Source organism: Sarcophilus harrisii, chromosome 1 (genome assembly GCF_902635505.1).
Source record: "Sarcophilus harrisii chromosome 1, mSarHar1.11, whole genome shotgun sequence".
Classification (NCBI taxonomy): Eukaryota; Metazoa; Chordata; class Mammalia; order Dasyuromorphia; family Dasyuridae; genus Sarcophilus; species Sarcophilus harrisii.
Window position 1 is genome coordinate 273,418,755 of NC_045426.1, and position 22,581 is coordinate 273,441,335.

General features: G+C 34.1%; 1 protein-coding gene across 3 annotated transcripts in view; it reads right to left on the minus strand.

Moving 5' to 3' along the window:
• Positions 1–22,581, minus strand: part of TMC5 (transmembrane channel like 5) — a 134,358-nt gene that overhangs the window by 62,887 nt on the left and 48,890 nt on the right. For 2 of the 3 annotated variants that reach the window (XM_031942686.1, XM_031942680.1), the window contains exons 2-5: positions 18,628–19,395; positions 17,668–17,831; positions 8,016–8,078; positions 985–1,074 (exon numbers count right to left, since the gene is read on the minus strand). In XM_031942686.1, the coding sequence (XP_031798546.1) occupies positions 985–1,074; positions 8,016–8,078; positions 17,668–17,831; positions 18,628–19,322 (1,012 nt within the window). In that variant the 5' untranslated portion in view covers positions 19,323–19,395. Of the gene's footprint in view, positions 1–984; positions 1,075–6,158; positions 6,733–8,015; positions 8,079–17,667; positions 17,832–18,627; positions 19,396–22,581 lie in introns of those variants that run through there. The other variant, XM_031942689.1, reaches the window with a different exon arrangement.

The window sequence follows — 22,581 nt, forward strand, 5'->3', positions numbered from 1 at the left end:
ATCTGTTTTATTCAACAGTCATAATCACGGATTTTTACCAGAGAAAACATATAGGGGACAACATTGAAGATGATAATTTTAAAGGATCACACAAACTTTGGTACATTTACCTTTACTTCTTCAATAGTTAGAAACAACTGAGTTTAGCACTTAGTAGGCAAAATTAATGAGCAAAACTAAGAAGCTACCAAATATCCTTGTTTACTTCTTTCTCAGAAGGCTACATAACAAGTGAACTTCTTTTCCAGCCTGGGTGACAAAATTCTTAATAGTGACTTTTAAGTGTACCCAAAACTTTGTCTCTATTATTAAAGTCCTGCAGTTGGTATCTTCCTCCCAAATTGAAGGTTGGTGTCCCCCAGTCTCCCTACCTGATCAACTGAATTGATCCTAATTATTGTTTTATTCTTTTATTATTTTCAAATCATGTATTAGTAGATTGGGTTTAGGATATTCGGTGTTGCTTCTCTTGGATTTGTTTCTGCTGTTTGCTCCCATCACCAAAATTGCTAGTTGTATCTGTACTAGGCAACTCTTTCAATCAGAATCACAAAAATCAATCAATTTGCATTTATTTAGAATCTACTATGTATCAGGTGCTATATCATGATAAAACCCATCCAAATAGATACTGTTTTTCATAAGCATGCAACTCATAAATTCTAGGCACAAGATGAACTTCTAGACAAATGGACTCTAAAGCTATGAACAAGATGGCCCTTGGAGCAATATAGAGCCTGAAATGCCTTCCTGCAGCATTTAGCTTAGTAATTATTATTTCAGAAAGACAAATCAGAGACTATCCTGGCAATAAAATTAATGATTCAGACTTTTGGATTTTAGAAGTAAATTTCTTGCCTTAGAAAAGGATATATATATATATAATTATAGGCGTACCAGGGAAAAGTACCCTTCAAACTTTTATGCATTGTTCTAAGAAATCGTTTCTCTCCACCTCCAATGAATCAGCTCCCAAGAACTTACCATGTCTAGTTTTGTCTGCAACATTCACAAAAATAGAATAATATGACTTTCTGGCATCTTCATGGCAGGTCCTCCATCCCAAAGAATTAACTGTTAAAAAAAAAAGATGTAAATAACTATCCTGCTTATTAAATATAATTAATGAATAGCTTGTTGTCAAGCTTGATGCATTTCAAATTAATATTATATCATTTTATATGTATTGTTAAATGGTATAATTTTATCAGTGAAAAATATAATTTTTAATTTTAAAAAATTCCTATTATTTTGCTCAACATTTTGGAATTCTTAATTCTCCCCCACCCCCAAAAAATCAGTCAATAGTAATATGATGAAAACATTTTTTTCAAAACATAGATTTTGTATATGTGACTTCTACCAGGGAAGGACTAACTGACTACCTGGATCTGTGAGGGCTTACAGATTTTGAAGACTTGGGAAAGGGGGAGAATAATAGAATGCACTTGGCCCATCTAGTCCTTTTTTCTTTCTTCAACTCAATTGACCCTTAAATGTTCTTCCAAATTTAGCTTCTACAATTCCCTTTACTTGTCTTAAGCCCTACCCTATCTTATTCTCTTAATTTTGGCTGTGAGTGATTCTCTAACTGACCTTAATCAAGGCTCTGTTTTCTCAAGTTACTATACAAGAGGAAACCTAAAACCATTCCTCAAGACTATTCTGATTAAACTTTGGCTTGCTCCAATGCTGCCCTGGATAGGAATCCAAAACATCTAGGGGAATGTTTTTTAGGAATTGGGGTGGTATTAATAGGATTAGTCTATCAACAAAGCCCATCCCTGCATAAGTCATCAACTTAACTTTGTTTCTTAACCTATTACTTACATAGCTTGGTCATAGCCTCATAGAATGTTGGAGCTACATGCAAACCTTAGAGACTGTCTCCTCCAATACCCTCTTAATTAAAAAAAAAAATTCAAAGGACTGAAAAAATTAAAGGAATTATATAGAACTCAAGATCTTTTTACTTCTAAGCCAGTGGTCTTCTCCTCAACCACGCTGCCTCTACATGGGCTTAGTTTTCTGAGATTAATAATATAGCAGCGGAGATTTGGAATTTAGCAACTTTTAAGTTCTGGAGTAGAATAAATAAAGCAAAAACACTAAGCCTTGAAATAAAGAAATTATATGTGCATATCTACAAAGAGGCATTGTTCAACTATAAATTATACCTAAAAACTCCACATGACATACACATTTTCTTTTAAAGAGTTCTTATCTGAAAAATCAAATTCCATTCTGCTAATAATGTTTTTAAATTTCCATTAGTATTTTATTTTTCCAAATATAATCAAAGATATATTGCAAAAGCTTGTGTTCCAAATTTTCCTTCCTCTCTTCCTCCCTCCCCCTTCCCCAAGACAGCAAGCAATCTGATATAGGTTAAATATGTGCAAATCTTTTAAATACATCCATTTGTCATGCTACACAAGAAAAATCATATTAAAAGGGTAAAAAACGAGAATGGGGAAAGAAACAAGCAAACAAAAAAACAAAAAAAGTGAAGATACTATGCTTTGATCCACATTCAGTCTCCATAATTCTCTCTCTGGGTGCAGATAACACTTTCCATCACAAGTCTATTGGAATTGCCTTGAATCACCTCATTGTTGAAAAGAGCCAAGTCCATCACAGATGATCATCATATAATCTTGTTGTTATTGTGTACAGTACTTGGTTCTGTTCACTTTACTTACCATCAGTTCATGTACATCTTTTCAGGTTTTTCTGAAATCAGTGTGCTCATCATTTTTTTAATAGAATAATAATATTTGGAGGTGGAACCAAGATGGCAGAGAGGACACACACTTCATTCTGAGCTCTCTTCTACTCTCACTACTGATTACCAAATTCAGCCTCTGAAATAGTGCTTGACTGGTAGAATCCATGAATATTGAGAGTACAATAAATTACCTGCAGAAGATAATCTGGAAGATTGCCAGAAAAGGTTTGTCTTGATCCAGAGGGAAGAGGCCAGCACAGGCAGGGAGGCAGAACATGGAGGCTAGCACATACTGAGTGGACCAGGGTGGGAACGGTCTCCGCAGGTGGAGAATTTGCAGAGAGGACTCTACCATAAGTTGGCTGCTCTGCTTTGGTTGCAAAGCAGCAGATCAGCAGAGAAGTTACACAAACGCCAAAGGTAGAGTGTATCCCCCAAAACGCCAGAATTTAACAGGACCTGGCCATACCCACCCAACACCAGGAGTGACTCAGCATGATCACACCATAGCTGTCCTCCTCAGCGCAGCCACTCTTGGGCAGTTGCTTCTCCCAGGGCAGCTGCTCTTCTCAGAGTGTGGCTGCTCTTCCCAGTCTGTTTGCAGGACAGCTACTGTCTATCTGTCCCTGTTCTGTAGAGGAAACTGTGAACCTCCTTGCCCTGAAGGCAGACCCCAGGGGCTTTTTAAAAAAATGAGTAAAAAAGCCAAGCAAGCTCTAACTATAGATAGCTTCTATACAGAAAGAGAGATTTCCAACCCTGAGGAGACTAATAACAGACAATCTCCAGACAAAACCCCAAAAGGGGGATATATTCTGGTCCCCTTCACACAAGGCTCTGCTAGAAGAAATGTTAAAAGCTCTTAAAAGAGAGCTAGAAGAAAAATGGGGAAAGGAAAAAAAAGTTCTGCGAGAGGAAAGGCATATAACTCACTAAAAGAAAATTTGATAAAGTGGAAAAAGAAAACAACTTCCTGAAATGTAAATTGGAAAAAGTAAAGAACTCCCAGGGAAACAGAATTTGTGAACTGAAAAAGATAAAGAACTCCCAGGAAAGGATAAAGAAATCCCAAGATTTGTAAATTGGAAAAAGAAAATAACTCATTAAAAAAAAAATTAGTGAAATGAAAAAAAAATTCCATAGAGCAAAACAACTCATTTACAAACTCAATTGGACATATACAAAAAGAAGTAAAAAAAAAAAGTAAATGAAGAAAATAACTCATTAAAAATCAGAACTGAATAAAGGGAAATTAATGATTTGATGAGACATCAAGAATCAGTCAAGCAAAACCAAAAAATGTTAAATATCTACTTGGAAAAACAACAGACCTGGAAAATAGATCTAGGAGAGATAATCTAAGGATTACTGAGCTCCCTGAAAATCGTGATAAAAAAAAGCCTAGACACTATTTTTTAGGAAATCACCAAAGAGAACTGCCCAGATGTAATAGAATTAGAAGGTAAAATAGCATTGAAAGAATTCATTGAACACCTTTTGAAAGAGACTCCAAAATAAAAATTCCAAGGAATATTCTGGCTAAATTTCAGAATTATCAGACCAAGGAAAAATATTACAAGCAGCCAGAAAAAAAACAATTCATATACCAAGGAGCCACAATAAGGATCACTCAGGATCTAGCAGCTTCCACATTAAAGGATAGAAGGGCATGGAATCTAATATTTTGAAAGGCAAACGAACTTGGAATGCAGCCACGAATAAATTACCTAGTTAAGCTGAGCATTTTCTTCCAGGGAAGAAGATGGACATTCAATGAAACCTATGAATTCCATTTATTTCTAATGAAAAAACCAGAGCTAAACAAAAAATTTGACCTCCAAATATAGGACTTAAGAGAAGCATAAAAAGATAAAAAGAACTCTTGAGAACTGTATTTCTGTTACAGGTATACATAAAGAGTGCATGTGTAATATGATTTTACTGTTATAATATTAAAAAAGGGAATTAGAAGTGGAAAGAGGATTGTATCAGAAAAAAGAAAAAGTAGAGGTAAAAAGAAGGAAATAACATCTCACGAAGAGGCAAAGGAAACTTATCATATCTGAGGGAATTAAGGGAGGGGGAGGAACATTGTGTGAATCTTACTCTCATCAAATTTTGCTCAAAGAGAAAATATTAGACATATTTGGTTTACAGAAAAACTTTTCTCACCTCATTAAAAAGTGGGAAAGGAAAATAATAATATTCCATTACATTAATATACCATAACTTATCAAGTTATTCCCCAACTTATGGGCATCCACTCATTTTTCAGTACCTTTCCACTATAAAAAGGGCTGCTATAAACGTTTTTGTCCATGGGGTCTTTTTCCCCATTTTATGATCTCTTGGGATACAGACCCAGTACAGACACATGCCCTTTGGGCATAGTTTCAAATTGCTCTCCAGAATAGTTGCATCATTTCACAACTCCAATGACAATTCTGCTAATAATTTTTAAAACTAGCATTTAACAGTGTATAAAATAAATCCTGTGTGTGTGTATATATATATATATATATATATGCACATTTATAGTATATATATATATATATTTCCTCTACTTTTAAAATTGGAATAAATTTAAATTAATTTTGAGATTAAAAAAATAATGTAATGTTACACTTTGAAATAGTCAAAATAATCCAGAGTGTGTAAACACACACAGAAGTATACACATATTATGTCTATACACTTATAATTTGTATATGTGTATGTAATTATCTCTATCTATATATGTGTACATTTATCTATAAACAGATATGTAGCTATATCAATAGATATCTATAGACATACAGATATATTTGTTTCTATACATATAAGTCTATATATTTATTTCTTTAGATCTACAATTATATTTCTTTTTTTAGATAGACACATATATACATATACACATATACACATACATGGCCAGGATAGAAAGAGAAACAGAGAAAGAAAGAGGGGGGTGGCAGAGGAGAAAAGAGGGGAAGGAGAGAGGGAGGGAGGAGAAAGGAAAGAAAGGGGACATAGGGAGAGAGAGAGAAAGGAGAGAAGACTGACACAGAGGAACACACACACACAGAGTCAGGTTGGGATTTAAGATCCTAGATTTGAAGATTCCTTCCAGCTTCAATAGTTCATTATATAATTGAGGAAACTGTGGCCTCGAAAGGTAATTTGAACTTAAATCCTCTTGCTCTAAATCCAATGATCTTTTTATTGCACTACAATAGGGAAAATTAACTGTTGTACCCAAACCTATCAAGAACCTTCCTCTTTTCTCTCTTATTCTGTGTTCCTTGCTTTGAGGACTCATGGAATTTGTTATATGATTTCATGAATTTGTATAAACCAAAGGAACAGCACTCTTATGGCACAGGTCCCTTAGAGGAAGGATATTTCTTTCTATTCTCAGGCACTCCCTCCAGGCTCTCCAGGGTAGTTTTACCTAGTGAATTTGAACCAGAAAACTCATTCGAGGGATCACGAATGTGAAAAGCCTGAGAAAAAGATACGGAGATGGAATTTGAAATCCTGCTTAACCGATTCCCCTTTTTGGAGACTGGAACCTTTGGAGGCACATCCTCTGTCATTTCAATGTCCATATTCTCAAAGCTAATAATTTTTCTCTGCCATTTGTTTTGGACTGAATTAGGCAACAGAGACTTTGACATCTTGGACGTCGGCGTAAGATCGTCAACATTTATCAGGACCTCCACTACGTGATCGCTATTATTTCTTTTCTTAAGTTTCTTCTCTTTTCTTTTTCTGAAAAACTCAGAAAACATTTTTTTTTCCTGGGCTCTGATCCTCTTCTTTGTCAGAGCTAGCACTCAGTTCTTAAAATTTCATTGTCATATAAAGTTACTGTGTAAATCATCTGTATTTTCCCAAACACTGAAAAGTAACTTAAAAAACAATTCAGAAAATTCATTTGACTCCTTTTATGAGCTGGCCTGCTTTCAGAGGGATGACTGTCTCCTGGTATCTAGGGAAGAAAGCTGAAACAGAATTCTTCATTACAGACTAAAGGATTCTAGAAACAGAAGGTAGAGTTTCTAAACTATTCCTACTAGTCATTCAGTCAACTTGCATTTATTAAGTGCCTATTATGTGCCTGGCACTGTGCTAAGAGATGTGTGTACAAAGACAAAAAGATAGTCTAAGTTTTCAAGGAGCTTGTGGTGTAAGGAGAGATACAACATACCAATAGGATATATACAAGGCAAGTTGGAGATAATCACAGGGAAGGTACTAGGATTAAGGATGACTAAGACATGGCTATTGTGGAAATACATTTTTGCATGATTTCATATGTACAATGGGTATCCTATTTCTTGCCTTCTAGATGGGTAGGGAAGGGGTGGAAGAAGTTAATGAGTTTGTAACTAAAATAAAAATTAAAATAAAATAAACAATAAAGACTGAGAAAGCCTTCTTGTAGAAGATGAGACTTGAAGGAAACCAGGAAACCTAGCCAGAAGGTTATTCAAAAGATATATCAAAGGTTATAATATTTGCAGTAAGATTTGGTGACACATCTTCTAATGATAGTTTTAAAGGGACATATTGATATACTCTGCCCCCATCCCCAAATCTCTGATATATTATGTTCTTAAGAATTTATCAGATAACTTATTTCATGAGGATTAGTTAATTATGATCTTTTTCAAGTAATATGATACCTTAACTCACTTAAAAATATTTGTCCATTCAACATAATTTTTAAGAAGTAAGGCTAAGAATCATTGTTTCAGTTGTAACGGGCAGATGAATGAGATGTTTTTGGTCATAGAAACATGGGGCAGGCCTTTGGGTCATCTCAAGTCATGCAGCATAGAGTATACCTTTATGACCACTCTTTATGACCATAGGTTCATGAATTATGATTTGTTCATAAATCAAGTCTTCTTATCAACATATCCCTTCTGATAATTTTTTATTATCTTATGTGGGCCTGTCTTTGAGGCTCAGTATTCCCTACTCACTGATCCTCTGTCTCTTATGTAAAAATTCTTGAGTTGAACTGAATGATACTTCAGTGTCCTGCACTTCTCCAGTGGCTAGATATTGTTGTTCATCCTTTGTTCTTCAGTGACTTTGACTTTTAGAATGAATTGGATTTAAATGATGCAGAATTGTCATCAGTTTCACTTTCTCCCCAAGAGTCATTGAAGTTCAGTGGCAAAATAAAAATCAAGAAAACTGGTAATGGCTCAATGAAGTAAGTTTGAAATTCAACTGCAGTTTTGAATTATTTCATCATTTTCTACTTGATTCATATTTATATCTCCAACATGCTCACCATTTCTTCCCAAATTTTCATGATCTCCATCTAGACTGCTTTCATCTTCATAGGCTTGGTTTCCTATAAGTATGAAGAATAAAGAAATAGAGGGGAAAGTAAAGGCATTTAGTATCAAATGAATAAAATAAAAAGATACTTTTAAAGGCATACTTTTATTAAACAAATTGGTGTTGATGGGTGATGTGACAAAAGCAAAAAACTACTGATGTTAAATATGTGAATAATTTTCAAACTCAATGATAATCTTTTAAGAACTACATTCTTTCTCATATTCTAACAAATGTCATAGTATTTATCTTGATTTCTCTGGATTTCAATTCATTCTTGTATAACATAAGGGAGTTGGACTAGATCCAATATTCTTTTAAAAAAAAAAACACAATTCAAATTTAGGGGTGATAAATCTTTTTTTAAGAGCTAATGAATTTCAGACAAGTTTTAGTCATTATTTTTGGTTCAATAAAACTTACTTTTTGTATGTTTCCTTTGTTCCCCCATTTTTCTCCTTTTATTTTTTTTAATTTGATAGCCTTTTATTTTTCTAAATACATGCAAACATAATTTTCAACATTTGCCTTTGCCAAGCCTTGTGTTCCAAATTTTTGTCCTCTTTCCTTCCTCTCCCTTCAAGACAGCAAGCAATCTAATATAGGTTAAACATATGCAATTCTTCTAAACATATTTCCATATTTGTCATACTGCATAAGAAAAATCAGATCAAAAGGGAAAAAACACAAGAAAGGAAAAAAAACCCAAGCAAACAACAATATCAACAAAAAAAGCGAAAATACTATCTTGTGATCCACATTAAGTCCTCATCGTCCTCTCTCTGGATGCAGATGGCTCTTTCCAACACAAGTCTTTTGGAATTGTCTTGAATTACTTCATTGTTGAAAGGAGCCAAATTCATTATAGTTGATCAACACATAATCTTGTTTTTTCTGTGTACCACTGTACACTGTTAGTTCTGGTCACTTCACTTAGCATCTGTTCACGTGGTTCCAAACTTTTCTGAAATCAGCTTCCTCATCATTTCTTACAGGACAATAATACTTCATTACATTCATATACCATGACTTATTCGGCCATTCCTCAACTGAGGGACATCCATTCAATTTCCACTTCCTTGTCCCTTTAAAAAAAAGCAGCTACAAACATTTTTGAACATCTTTCTCCCTCTCTTATCTTCTCTTTGGGAAACAGAACCAGTAGAGACACAGCTGGATCAAAGAGAATAGACAATGTCATAGCTCTTTGTTCTAACTATAGCATAGTTCCAAATTGCTCTCCAGAATGGCTGGAGCATTTCATAAGTTCACCAACAATGCCACTGCATTGTGTCTCAATTTTCCCATATTTCTTCCAACATTCATCATTATTTTTTTCTGTCATCTTAGCCAATATGAGTTGTTCTAATTTGTATTGCACTAATCAATAGTGACATAAAGAATTTTTTCCATACTACTATAAATGGCTTGAATTTCTTCATCTGAAAATCGTCTATTCAAATTCTTTGACCATTTATCACTGAAGAATAGCTTATGTTCTTATAAATTAGAGTCAGTTCTTTATATACTTTAGAAATGAGACCTTTATTAAGAAAAATGGCTATAAAAATTTTCCCCCAGCTTTCTGCTTCCCTTCTTATCTTGGCTGCATTGGTTTTGTTTGCGCAAAAATATTTTAATTTAATATAATCAAAATTATCCTTTTTTGCTTTTCATAATGTTTTCTAGTTCTTCTTCGGTTGTAAATTCCTCCCTTCTTCACAGATCCAAGAGCTAGACTATTACTCCTCTAATTTGCATATAATATCACCCTTTATGTCTAAATCATGAATCCAATTCAATCTTATCTTAGGGTATTAGAGGTTGGTCAATGCCTAGATTCTGCCATACTATTTTCTAGTCTTCCCAGCAATTTTTGTCAGATGGTAAATTCTTATCTTAGAAGCTGGAGTCTTTGGGTTTATCAAACACTAGATTACTAAAGTCATCAACTGTTGGTGTCTTGTGAACCCAATTTATTTCACTAATCCACTACTCTATGTCTTAACCAGTAGCACATGATTTTGATGACCATCACTTTATAATATATTATCATATAATAGGTCTGGTATAGGTAGGCCACCTTCTTTTGCAGTTTTTTCATTGATTCCCTTGAAATTCTTGACCTTTTGTTATTCCAAATGAATTTCATTATTTTTTTTAGCCCCATAAAGTAATTTCTTGGTAGTTTGATTGGTATGGCACTAAATAAGTAGATTAATTTAGGTAGAATTGTCACTTTTATTATATTAGCCTAGCCTATCCATAAGGACTTAGTATTCTTTCAGTTTAGCTCTGCCTTTATTTGTGTGAAAAGTATTTTGTAATTGCATCATATAATTCCTGGCTTGGTCTTAGCAGGTAGACCCTAAATATTTTATATTATCTACAATTATTTTAAATGGGATTTTTCTTTCTATCTCTTGCTCCTGGGCTTTTTTGGTAACATATAGAAATGCCTATGACTTATGTGAGTTTATTTTATATATCCTGAAGCTTTGCTAAAGCAATCAAATTATTATTAATAATTAATTAATATTTATTAAAATTATTGATATTTTATTAAATATTTTTGCATCAATATTCATTACAGAAATTTACCTATAATTTTCTTTTTTGGTTTTAGCACTTTTTGGTTTAGATATCAATAGCATATCTGTGTCATAAAAGGAATTTTGTAGGACTCTTTCCTCCCCTATTTTTCCAAATAGTCTAAATAGTACTGTTCTTTAAACGTTTAGTAGAATTTACTTATATATCCATCTGGTTCTGGAGATTTTTTTCTTAGAGAGTTCATTAACAGTTGTTTAACGTTTTTTTTCCAAAATGGGACTATTAAAATAATTTATTTCCTCATCTGTTAATCTAGGCAATCTATATTTTTATTTGCATTCATCCATTTCACTCAAATTATTAGACTTATTGACATACAACTGGGCAAAATTGCTGCTAATTATTGCTTTAATTTTCTCTTCATTGATGGTAAGTTAATCCTTTTCATTTTTGATACTAATAATTTGGTTTTCTTCTTGCCTTTTTTCAATCAAATTAACCAAAATTTATCTATTTTGTTGGGGTTTTTTCATAAAACCAACTCTTAGTTTTGTTTATTAATTCAATAGTTTTCTTACTTTCAATTTTATTAATCTTGCATTTCATTTTCAGAATTTCAAATTTGGAATTTAATTGGAAATTTTTAATTTGTTCTTTTTCTAGCTTTTTTAGTTGCATGCCCAATTCATTGATCTTTTCTCCCTCTTCTATTTTAGTCATATCAGCATCTAGAGATATAAAATTTCCTCTATGAACTTTGACTGAATTCCATAAATTTTAGTATGGTGTCTAGTTATTGTCATTCTCTTGAATGAAATTATCAATCATATCTCTGATTTCTTGTTTGGCTCACTCATTTTTTAGGATTAGATCATTTAGTTCCCAATAAATTTTTGATCTATTTTTTCTTTGCCCTTTATTACACACAATTTTTATTGCATCATGATATGAAAAGGATACATTTACCATTTTTGTCTTTTGAATTTGGTTCTGAGTTTTTATGCACTAATACATGGTCAATTTTTATGTAGGTGCCATGTATTGCTGAGAAAATAGGTATATTCCTTTTTATTCCATTCAGAGTTCTCCAAAGGTCTATCATACTTAAATTTCCTGAAATTCTATCCATGTCCTTCTTTCTTAATTATTTTGTGGTTAGATTTGTCTAGTTCTAGGCATCGACCCACACTTAACACCGAACACTAAGATAAGGTCAAAATGGGTTCATGACCTAAACATAAAGAATGAGACTATAAATAAATTAGAGGAACACAGGATAGTTTACTTCTCAAACCTGTGGAAGCGGAAGGAATTTATGACCAAAGAAGAACTAGAGATCATTACTGATCACAAAATAGAAAATTTTGATTATATCAAACTGAAAATTTTTTGTACAAACAAAACTAATGCAGACAAGATTAGAAGGGAAACAATAAACTGGGAAAATATTTTTACAGTCAAAGGTTCTGATAAAGGACTCATTTCCAAAATATATAGAGAATTGACTCTAATTTATAAGAAATCAAGCCATTCTCCAATTGATAAATGGTCAAAGGATATGAACAGACAATTCTCAGACAAAGAAATTGAAACTATTTCTAGCCATATGAAAAGATGCTCCAAGTCATTATTAATCAGAGAAATGAAAATTAAGACAACTCTGAGATACTACTACACACCTGTCAGACTGTCTAGAATGACAGGGAAAGATAATGTGGAATGTTGGAGGGGATGTGGGAAAACAGGGACACTAATACATTGTTGGTGGAATTGTGAATGCATCCAGCCATTTTGGAGAACAATTTGGAACTATGCTCAAAAAGTTATCAAACTGTGCATACCCTTTGATCCAGCAGTGTTTCTACTGGGCTTATATCCCAAAGAGATCATAAAGAAGGGAAAAGGACCTGTATGTGCACGAATGTTTGTGGCAGCCCTGTTTGTAGTGGCCAGAAACTGGAAACCAAGTAGATGTCTATCAATTGGAGAATGGCTGAATAAATTGTGGTATATGAATATTATGGAATATTATTGTTCGGTAAGAAATGACCATCAGGACGATTTCAGAAAGGCCTGGAGAGACTTACATGAACTGATGCTGAGTGAAACGAGCAGGGCCAGGAGATCATTATATACTTCAACAACAATACTATATGATGATCAATTCTGATAGATCTGGCCATCCTCAGCAATGAGATGAACCAAATCAGTTCCAATGGAGCAGTAATGAACTGAACTAGCTACGCCCAGCAAAAGAACTCTGGGAGATGACTAAGAACCATTGCATTGAATTCCCAATTCCTATATTTTTGCCTGTCTGCATTTTGGATTTTCTTCACAGGCTAATTGTACAATATCTCAGAGTCTGATTCTTTTTGTACAGCAAAATAATGGTTTGGTCACATATACTTATTGTGTATCTAATTTATACTTTAATATTTTTAACATCTACTGGTCATCCTGTCATCTAGGGAAGGGGGTGGGGGGAAGGAGGGGAAAAATTGGAAAAAAAGGTTTGGCAATTGTCAATGCTGTAAAATTACCCATGCATATAACTTGTAAATAAAAAGCTATTAAAATTAAAAAAAAAATTTGTCTAGTTCTGATAGAGGGAGGTTGAGATCTCTTCCTCCCCCCCCCCCCATAAAGTTTTATTGTCTATTTCTTCTTGAAACTCATTTAACTTCTCCTCTAAAAGTTTTGATGGTATACAACTTGGTACATATATGTTTAATATTGATATTACTTCATTTCTACATTATCTTTTGGCAAGATGTAGTCTCCTTCCTATCTCTTTTAATCAGATTTATTATTGCTTTTGCTTGATCTGAGATCAGGATCACTATCCCTACTTTTTCCTTATTTCAGCTGAAACACAATAGATTCTGCTCCAGTTTTTTACCTTTATTCTGTATGTATCTCTCTGCTTCAAATGTGCTTCTTCTTTTTTTGCTGAGGTAATTGGGGTTAAGTGACTTGCCTAAGCTCACACAGCCAAGAAGTGTTAAGTGTCTGAGGACAGATTTGAATTCAGGTCCTTCTTACTTCAGGGCTGGTGCTGTATCCACTACACCAACTAGCTGCCCTAAATGTGTTTCTTCCAAACAATATATTGTAGGATTCATGTTTTTAATCTACTCTGTTATCCACTTCTGTTTTATGGGAAAGTTCATCATTCACATCACAAGGTTGCCAATTTTGTATTTCCTGGCATCCTATTTTTCCCAGTTTATACTTTTCTCCTTTCACCTTTTCCCATCTAATCAGAGTTTTGCTTCTGACCACCACCTCCCTCAATATGCCCTCCCTACCCTTTCTTATCCTTTTTGCCATCTACTTCTGCCCTTCCTTCTATTAACCTTTCCCTTCTTCCCCCCCCCCCCCCCCTTCCCTCCTATTACCCTATGGGATGAGAGACAAATTTCTATACCAAATTAAGTATGTATGTTATTCCCTCTTTGAGCCAAATCTGATGAGATTAAAGTACAAACAATGGTTATCCCTCTTCTTTCTTCCCTCAGCTATAATAAATCTACTGTGCCTCTTCATACAACATAATTTGCCCCATTTTACCTCCATTTTCCTCTTCTCCCAGTACAATCCCTTTTCCACTTCTAATTTTTTTTATACCATCACATTAAAGTCAACTTATACCTCCACCTTCTAAGTATACTCCTTGTAATTGTCCTGATAAAAATACAGTTCTCAAGAATTATACATATCATCTTCCTATGTGGGTATATAAACATTTTAACCTTTAAAAAAATATAGGTTTTTTTTTTTCCCTTTCTGTTTACCTTTTTATCTTTCTCTTGGGTCTTGTATTTAAAGATCACATTTTCTGTTCAACTCTGGCCTTTTAATAAAAAATGACTGAAAATCCCCTATTTCATTGAATATCCATTTTTTCCCCTGAAAGATAATGCTTAATTTTGTTGGGTAGTTGATTCTTGGGTATAGTCCAAGCTCCTTTGCCCTCTAGAATATCATATTCCAATTTACAGCTGCTTGTAGTATTTTCTCCTTGAACTGATAATTCTGGAATTTAGCTACAATATTCTTTGGAGTTTTCAACTTGGGGTCTCTTTCAGAAGGTGATCAGTGGATTCTTTCAATGATGATTTTACCTTCATATTCTAGGATATTAGAGCAGTTTTCCTTGATGATTTCTTGAAAGATGTTGTCCAAACTCTTTTTTTAATCATGGCTTTTGGGTAGTCCAATATTTCTTAGATTGTCTCTCCTGGATATATTTTCTAAGTTAGTTGTTTGGTTTTTTCCAATGAAGCATTTTACATTTTCTTCTATTAAAAAAAAAATTTTGTTTGACCAAGTGTTGATGTCTCTTTAAGTCATTCAATTTCATTTGTCCAATTCTAATTTTTAGCCAATTTTTTTCAGATAGGTTTTTTTTTTTTTAACCTTCTTTTGCATTTGGCCAATTGTACTTTTAAAGGAATTATTTTGTTCAGTAAATTTTTTTTTTCCATTTTGCCAATTCTATTTTTAAGGAGTTGTTTTCCTTTTCCATTTCACCAAATTTGTTTTTATGAAGTTATTTTTTTCAGTACATTTTTATTCATTTCACCAAATTTATTTTTTAAAGAGTTGTTTTCTTCAGTCAATTTCTATGCTTCCTTTTCCAAGCTATTGACTTTTTCCCTCAAACTTTCATAATTCTCTTGCATAGCTCTCATTTCTTTTCCCCATTTTTCTTCTACCTCTTTTAAAAGATCCTTTTTGAACTCTTCCAAGAGAGCCTTTTGAGCTGGAGACCTGTTCATATCCTTCTTTGAGGCTTTACCTCATTTTGGCTTTGCTGTTGTTTTGGGTTTTTGTTCTGTCCCTGTCTCTATAGTAGCTTTCTATAGTTAGAGTTCTTTTTGGTTTTTACTCATTTTTAAAAGTTGAGGTCTGCTCCTAGGACACAGGGGAGATTATCTCAAGCTTTTTTTGAAGGGGAAAGGGGTTTCTCACTGGCTGTGCTGGGGCTAGTAGTGTTTCAGGCTTTTTACCACCACCTAGTGGTGTTTGGTAGGCCTGGCCAAGTTATGCTGGGGTCAAAGAGGCTCACAATTTGCCCTTTTGAAATTGCTTTGGAAGTCCCACAGCTGATCTGTTAATCTACTCATCTTCTAAATCAAGACAGAGTAGCCAATGCTGCTATATTTTGGCTAAGAGCCTCCTACTAGATTCCCGTGTCAGGCCTCCCTGCCCTGAGCCTTCTCACTCTATGCCTGTGCTAGGCTGCATTCCCCTACCCACCCAATTCTGACAGACCTTTCCTGAAGTCCTTGCAAGATATCTTAAGCTGGAAAATTATTACACTCTGAATGTTTGTGGGTTCTGTCACTCCAAAATCCATTCAGAGGTTTGATCTGATAATTGATTCTAAGGGAAGCTGGGGAAAGTTTGAGCAATATCCTGCCTACTCTCTGCCATTTTAGTTCCAGGACTCTTAACCTTTTTGGGGTGTCATGCAACCTTGTGACAATCTGGTGAAGCCTATGGATCCCTTTTCAAAATAATATTTTAAATGCATAAAATTAAATTCACAAGATTACAAAGAAAAATAATTATACTGAAATATAGTTAACAAACTTATTTTTAATTCATAGACTTAGAATCTTTAGACTAGATAATCTTTTTCTAGAATCATTTTCAGTTTTAATATTTTATTTTTTCCCAATAATAATTGGCAATATTAAATGCCAGTCTTTCAATAAAGAAAAGGAAGGAAAGTAAATCTTTGTAAGAAGGTACTTGGTGGAGCAGCTAATAGTGCAGTGAATAGAGCACTAGCCTTAAAGTCAGGAGAATTGAGTTCAAATCTGACCTCAGATACTTATTAGCTGTGTGACCCCAAGTGAGTCACTTAAGCCCAATTGCTTCCCAAATTTTAAAAAAGAGAGAGAGAGAAAAAAAATTAATTTTGCAATGTGTATAATAAACTCACTAAAAAGAACCTTTCTAAGTTTTGCTTTCAAAAATATTCATCTTAAGTATCTTCATTTTCAAGAAAAAAGAAAATTGGGGCAGCTAGGTGGCAGAGTGCATAGAGCATTAAACCTGAATTCAGGAGAACCTGAGTTCAAATTTGGCCTCAGACACTTAACACTTCCTAGTGTGATCCTGGACAAGTTACTTAACCCCAATTGTCTCAGGGGGGAATAAAAAGATTGGATTCTTTTAGAATCCAGTCTGCTTAGTAATGGTGTCACATTGCTTTTAATAAACTTTGCAAAAAAAAAAAAAAGAAAAGAAAAAATTATTGCAGTTTACATTTCTATAGCACATGTACATATGCTATCTCATTTAAACCTCATAAAATTGATTCTAACAGGCAGAGAATGTATTATTATCTCCCTTTTACAAATGAATAAAACTAAGATTCAGAGAGGTAAATTACTTGCTTTCAATGACATAGTTTGAGTGGATACTCTGATGGGAGTTGAAGAAACTCCAACAATTCCCAAGGTATTTATGAATCCAACCAAGTTCAGTGTTCTTTTTGCTATACCATTCTGTCATTCAAATGTTTTCAAAGGGGTAAGGTTCCTGGGAAATCTGCCTTATTTATATCTACATTGATTCTACTCAGGAGTCAAATAGCAATAAGACTTAAACTTGCAAAGGAGAGGTATGGTTTTAGGCTGTAAAAGTAGTCTTTCCTGACTTAGAAGATCATGCTGGAAAGAACATTGAACTTAAAATCAGACAGACAAACTTTGGGTCTCAGCCATGGAAAACTGAATATTCAATCACTTATTCTGTCTAACCTGCCCTTTCATACCTTTTAAACATAAGTAAGACCATTTGATCTACCTAACATGCAGAATTGCTGCAGGGACCAACCAATTGAGATAATTTATACATTTGTTCTTATAAAATGCTATGTGAATATGGATTGCTAAGAGACCAATAAATAAATCTGCATACTTAAAGAAGTTTTCAGTGGAGGTAATGTCTGGATATCTAGATAGTTGAAGGTCACATTCTTTTTTTTTTTTTTTTTTTGATCTATATATTTGATTTTGGAAAATACTTACTATATCCACTATCATCAGAATATGGCACAGGATGCTCACTGTACAAAGAAGAAGGCTTCCTTGAGGTCATTTGGAAAGATTCTGGGTAATCTTGATTCCTTCTTTCAGGAGATCTTGAACCCTGATGGAAAGTAGGGTGACTCTGAAGGGCTCTATTGCGCAACCTGAGAGAAAAATTCAGAATGATAACCTTTGTTACCCCCACTACAGTATAATTTGACAAAGTTAATAAAAGTTTCAAGCTCTTAAACAGTGGGATTTACTAAACAAGGGCTCTCTTCAGAAACACATTTATTTTCCATCCACAACTTGCGAAATGAGGGAAGAGAGAAAAGAGGAGGAAGGGAAAAGATTGAACTTCATGACTGACAAATTTTAGAAGCTCCTCTGAGAAAAAGGGCCCTGATCCTAATTTATGTCCATCTTGTGGGGACAAAAGTCACAAAAATATATGGCCATGTAGGTAGGTGTAATTTCACTCAAGCCAAGTAATTTTTTTTAATTCCACAGATTTTATTGTCAATTTTCTTGGCATGTAGTTGGGCAAAATGTCTCCTGATAATTACTTTTATTTTCTCTTCAATGGTTATAAATTAACCTTTTTCATTTTTGATAACTGGTCATTTAATATTGTTCTTTGTATTTTCTAATTCAAATTAGCCAATAGCTTATCTATTTTATTAGTTTTTTCCCTGAAAAAAACTAGCTTCTACTTTTATTTATTGAAATAAAAATCTTTCAATTGTATTCATTTGTTCTCTGATTTTTAGAATTTCTATTTTTTTGGTGTTTACTTGGAGATTTTTATAATTTGCTGTTTTTCTAAATTCCTTTTATATGTATGCCCATTTTATTGATCTGTTTTTTCCTCTCTTATTGATAAATGTTTTCCAATGACTTTACAATCTGAGAACTAGCCTTCACCCTCATCAGACGGTCAGGCTCTTGACACTTACTTACCCTCTGCCCATTTCTGGATTGTCTGCATAGGAGATGCCATGATTGTCCTGAGTAACTTGGTTATATGTATCCCTCCAATTATCTGGAGCACTCAGGTTGTCTTCAGCACCTGGATAGTCTGGCATTTCCAGAGAGCCTGGATAGCTCTGATTGTTTCTGGTTTTTAAAGAGTCCAAATTGTTCCTGGAGCTCAAATAGTCTTTGGCACCCATATGATAGTTCTTGGAACTTGATCTGTAAGCATTATTCCTAGGGTCTGGATCATCTGGACTCTCTCTGGAGTCCTGATAGTTCTCAGTCCCAGGATAGTCGGGGATCACCAGGAAGCCCAAGTCCGGGTTGTGCCTGGCCCTCAAATGGTGGGAACTGTTCCCAGGGCCTGAGTAGTCAGGATTCTTCTGGGATCTTGAAAAAGCTGGATTTATATGGGAACCTGGATATTCTTGATGATTCCTGAAGCCTGGATTGTCTAAATAGTCCTTAGTTCCAGCATAATCTGGATGGTTCAAAGCATCAGGATAGTCAGGATCATTGTAAGTGCTTGAATACTTTGCATTGTTTTTGGATTTCAAATTGCTGGAATTCTTTCTGGAATATGGATAGTCTGGATTGTTCTGGGAGTTCAGATTTACCCTGGAGAAGTCTGGGTAATCGGGATCTTCTTCATAGCCTTGGTTCCTATAGAAGGCAGTCATGTTGGAGAATGATGTATTTATTACTTCTCTTAACCCAAGGTCTTCTTAGTCAGCAGTTACTCCTTTTTTAAGTCTAGAGAGGAGTGGTGGATGGGAAGAGAGAGAGAGAGAGAAAACTCAACTTTATTTCCTCCCATGGACAATAGGCTATACATAAATTAGACAAATGAAAGTATTCTCCATAAAATAAGAAATGATTCAAAAGAATCCCATTAGAAGGCTCACTATATCAAAGTACCAGGTAAAAGGACAACACTTACAGAGAAGAATCAGAAGGAATGCCATCTCAAGGACCTCATAAATGGATTAATTTCAATTCCACAATTGTTCAGTGAATATTCTGAGTTTTTAATATGTATATCTCCCACCTCTGTTCCTTTGCACAGGATGTTCTACCATGTTCTCTCTTCTCTCCTCTTTCTCTTATAATCCTTAATTTCCTTTCAAAATCCATCTGAGGCACCACCTCCTCCACTAAGTCTTTCCTGGAACTCTCCCTCTCCCGCCAGTTGTTAGTGCTTTTAAACTCCTCAAATTACCTTGTGTTTGTTTGTGTACACATCTCTCTACAAAATCCTACTCTATAGAATACTACTCCCCAAAGTCTAATATCATGTAGTTAATCCTAGATTTTAGGTGGTTATGGCAGTGAAGCACAAAATCTAGACATTCTACCAGGTTAGAAAAGCTCTGAGGACAGTCTCAGCTACCTTTCCAAGGTCCAGCCTAGTAAGAAGTATAGACAGATCTCTCCAAGTATAGCCATTTGTTGATGGAAATAAAGACAAAATGGGTTTCAGTCCTATGTACTTCCCTTTTTCTTCTTCAGTGATGACAGCAGGAAGAGTGATAGGCAAAAGTGGTGGGCTAAAAGTCAGATTTTATAATAGCTGTTCACATTAGCATAATTCTGATATTCTATCTGTGAGATATTTGTCTAGGAGACATGGTACTCTAGGAAGTGAATCATATTAGTCTTGATATTTTCATCTTTAAATGAAACCAGAAGACAAAGATGTTTTCTGAAAAAAAGAATGATTCCCAAGCTCATTGAAGAGACAGATAGAAAGAAGTTTATAGAATTGATTTTATACCAGAGTAACCAAAATATCATTGCAGAAGCAACAAAAAACATCATTTAAAGAGATATGTGATCATCTCATGATGAGTATTTGCAAAAAAAAAGAAAACCATGATAATAAGAGTAATTGCAGCTTTGAGCCCAATATTTGTTGCAATGATTGATGGGGTGGAAAATGTCTATAAAGAACTCAATGTCAACTTCCAAATTAAATCAATTTATATATAACCTGTGTGACTTCATTACAAGGTTAGCATAGAGAAGAATGATTTTTTTTTAAATCACAAAATGTGGTTTATAGGAAAACAATTTATATGATAAAAATATCATAAAGACAAACAACTTAGAAAAGCTTAAGAACTCTCATTAATGCAATGATCTACCATGAAACCAAAAGACTGATAATGAAGCATTTGACCCATTACCTGAGAGTGAGGAATTAAGAACATGGATCATAATTATTAATTGGAATTAAGATCACAAGCAGAATAAGACATACTTTTTTATTTCAATAGAATTTGATTTTTCAAAATACATGCAAAGGTAATTTTCAACATTCACCTTTGCAAAACCTTGTATTCCAAATTTTTCTTACTCTCTTCCTTCCTCCCCTCTCCCCAAGTCAGCAGGCAATCTGATATAGATTGCAATTGTTCTAAATGTATTTCCATATATGTCATGCTACACAAGAAAAAATAAAATCAAAAGGGAAAGAAATATGAGAAAAAAACAGGCAAACAAACAACAATAAAGGTGAAAATACTATGTTTCTATCTATACAGTCTCCATAGTTCTTTTTCTGGAAGGAGATGGTACTTTCCACTACAAATCTATTGGAATTGTAAGACATACATTTTTATATACACAAGGAATAATTTGTCTGGCTTGACTATGCATATTTGTTAAAATGATTTTTTTTCTTTTCAATGCAGGGGATATAAAACAGAGAGAAAATTTTAAAAACTGAGAAAAAAGAAAAAGAAAATGTGTTTCAGTAGTAAACAAAAAAATAAAAGTAAGAAAAAACCACAAAGATTCATGGTAAATATCATAAATATCACAAAAATTCAAGAAGAGAGACAGGACATTGGCAGCTAGTTTACAATGACTAGAGGACCTTGGAGTCAGGGAATGTCAAGTTCAAATCCTACTTCAGACACATTAATAATGTAATTTTGGGCAAGTCACTTCACCTCTCTCATCTGTAAAATGGAGATAATAATTGTATCTTTTCCCAGAGTGACTAGGAAAAACAAGATGACATGTAATATGTTTTGCAAAATTTAAAGCTCTATATAAATGTTATATATTATTGTTGTTGTTATTGTTATTGTTACTATGGATTATCAGTCTTAACAGGATTTCTGAAAAACCACAAAACTCTATGGTAGAAGCAAAGACACAGAAGAAAAAGTCTCATCTCCAAATCTCCCCACTCTTGATTCCAGCAGCAACAAGCCTTTGCAAGACTCAAATACAAAAATTCAAGAGCTGGGACAATAGATACCCTTTTGGAGATTTGGAGAAAAATAAATATTTTCTCTGAAAAGGAGAGCATTTAAAATCATAGAAAAAGCTGGGGTGCAAATTTTTAGAGATAACTATTCTCTCTTAAAAGAAAAGAAATGGCTCAGTGCATGATATTTCTGCACCCACCAACTGCTTATCAAGATGGAACTGCAGATCAATTGGGATGAACAGTGAACAGAATGTCTGTTTAGGAAAGAAGAGATAATAGACTTTCCCTGTTGTTAAATTTTCATAAGTCTATATATTTTTAAAAATTATGTTAATTGAGTGGAGGGAAAGACATAAAGATCCAGGAGGAGTAGGCATAAGTCTATTGAAATAGAAACAATTTTGCCTATAACAAAACTCCTCACTGAGGAAATTAGCATCCAGAAAAATAAAATTATAAACAATCTGAGGGAAGAGATTGTTTCTTACAGTTTAATAGTTCCCACTTGCCTGCTATAATGCTCAACATAGACATGGAGATGCCCCAACCTCCTGCTTTTCTCTCAGAAAAAAAAAAAATTCCCTTGGAGAATGGTGAATAGAGAATATCTGTGCATTCATGCCTCTTTGTGAGCTACATCTGGACTGACTTATGGGGACGTACATGGGCAAAACACCACACTATTCCCCTTATATCAGAAAGCATAATGTTATGTGACT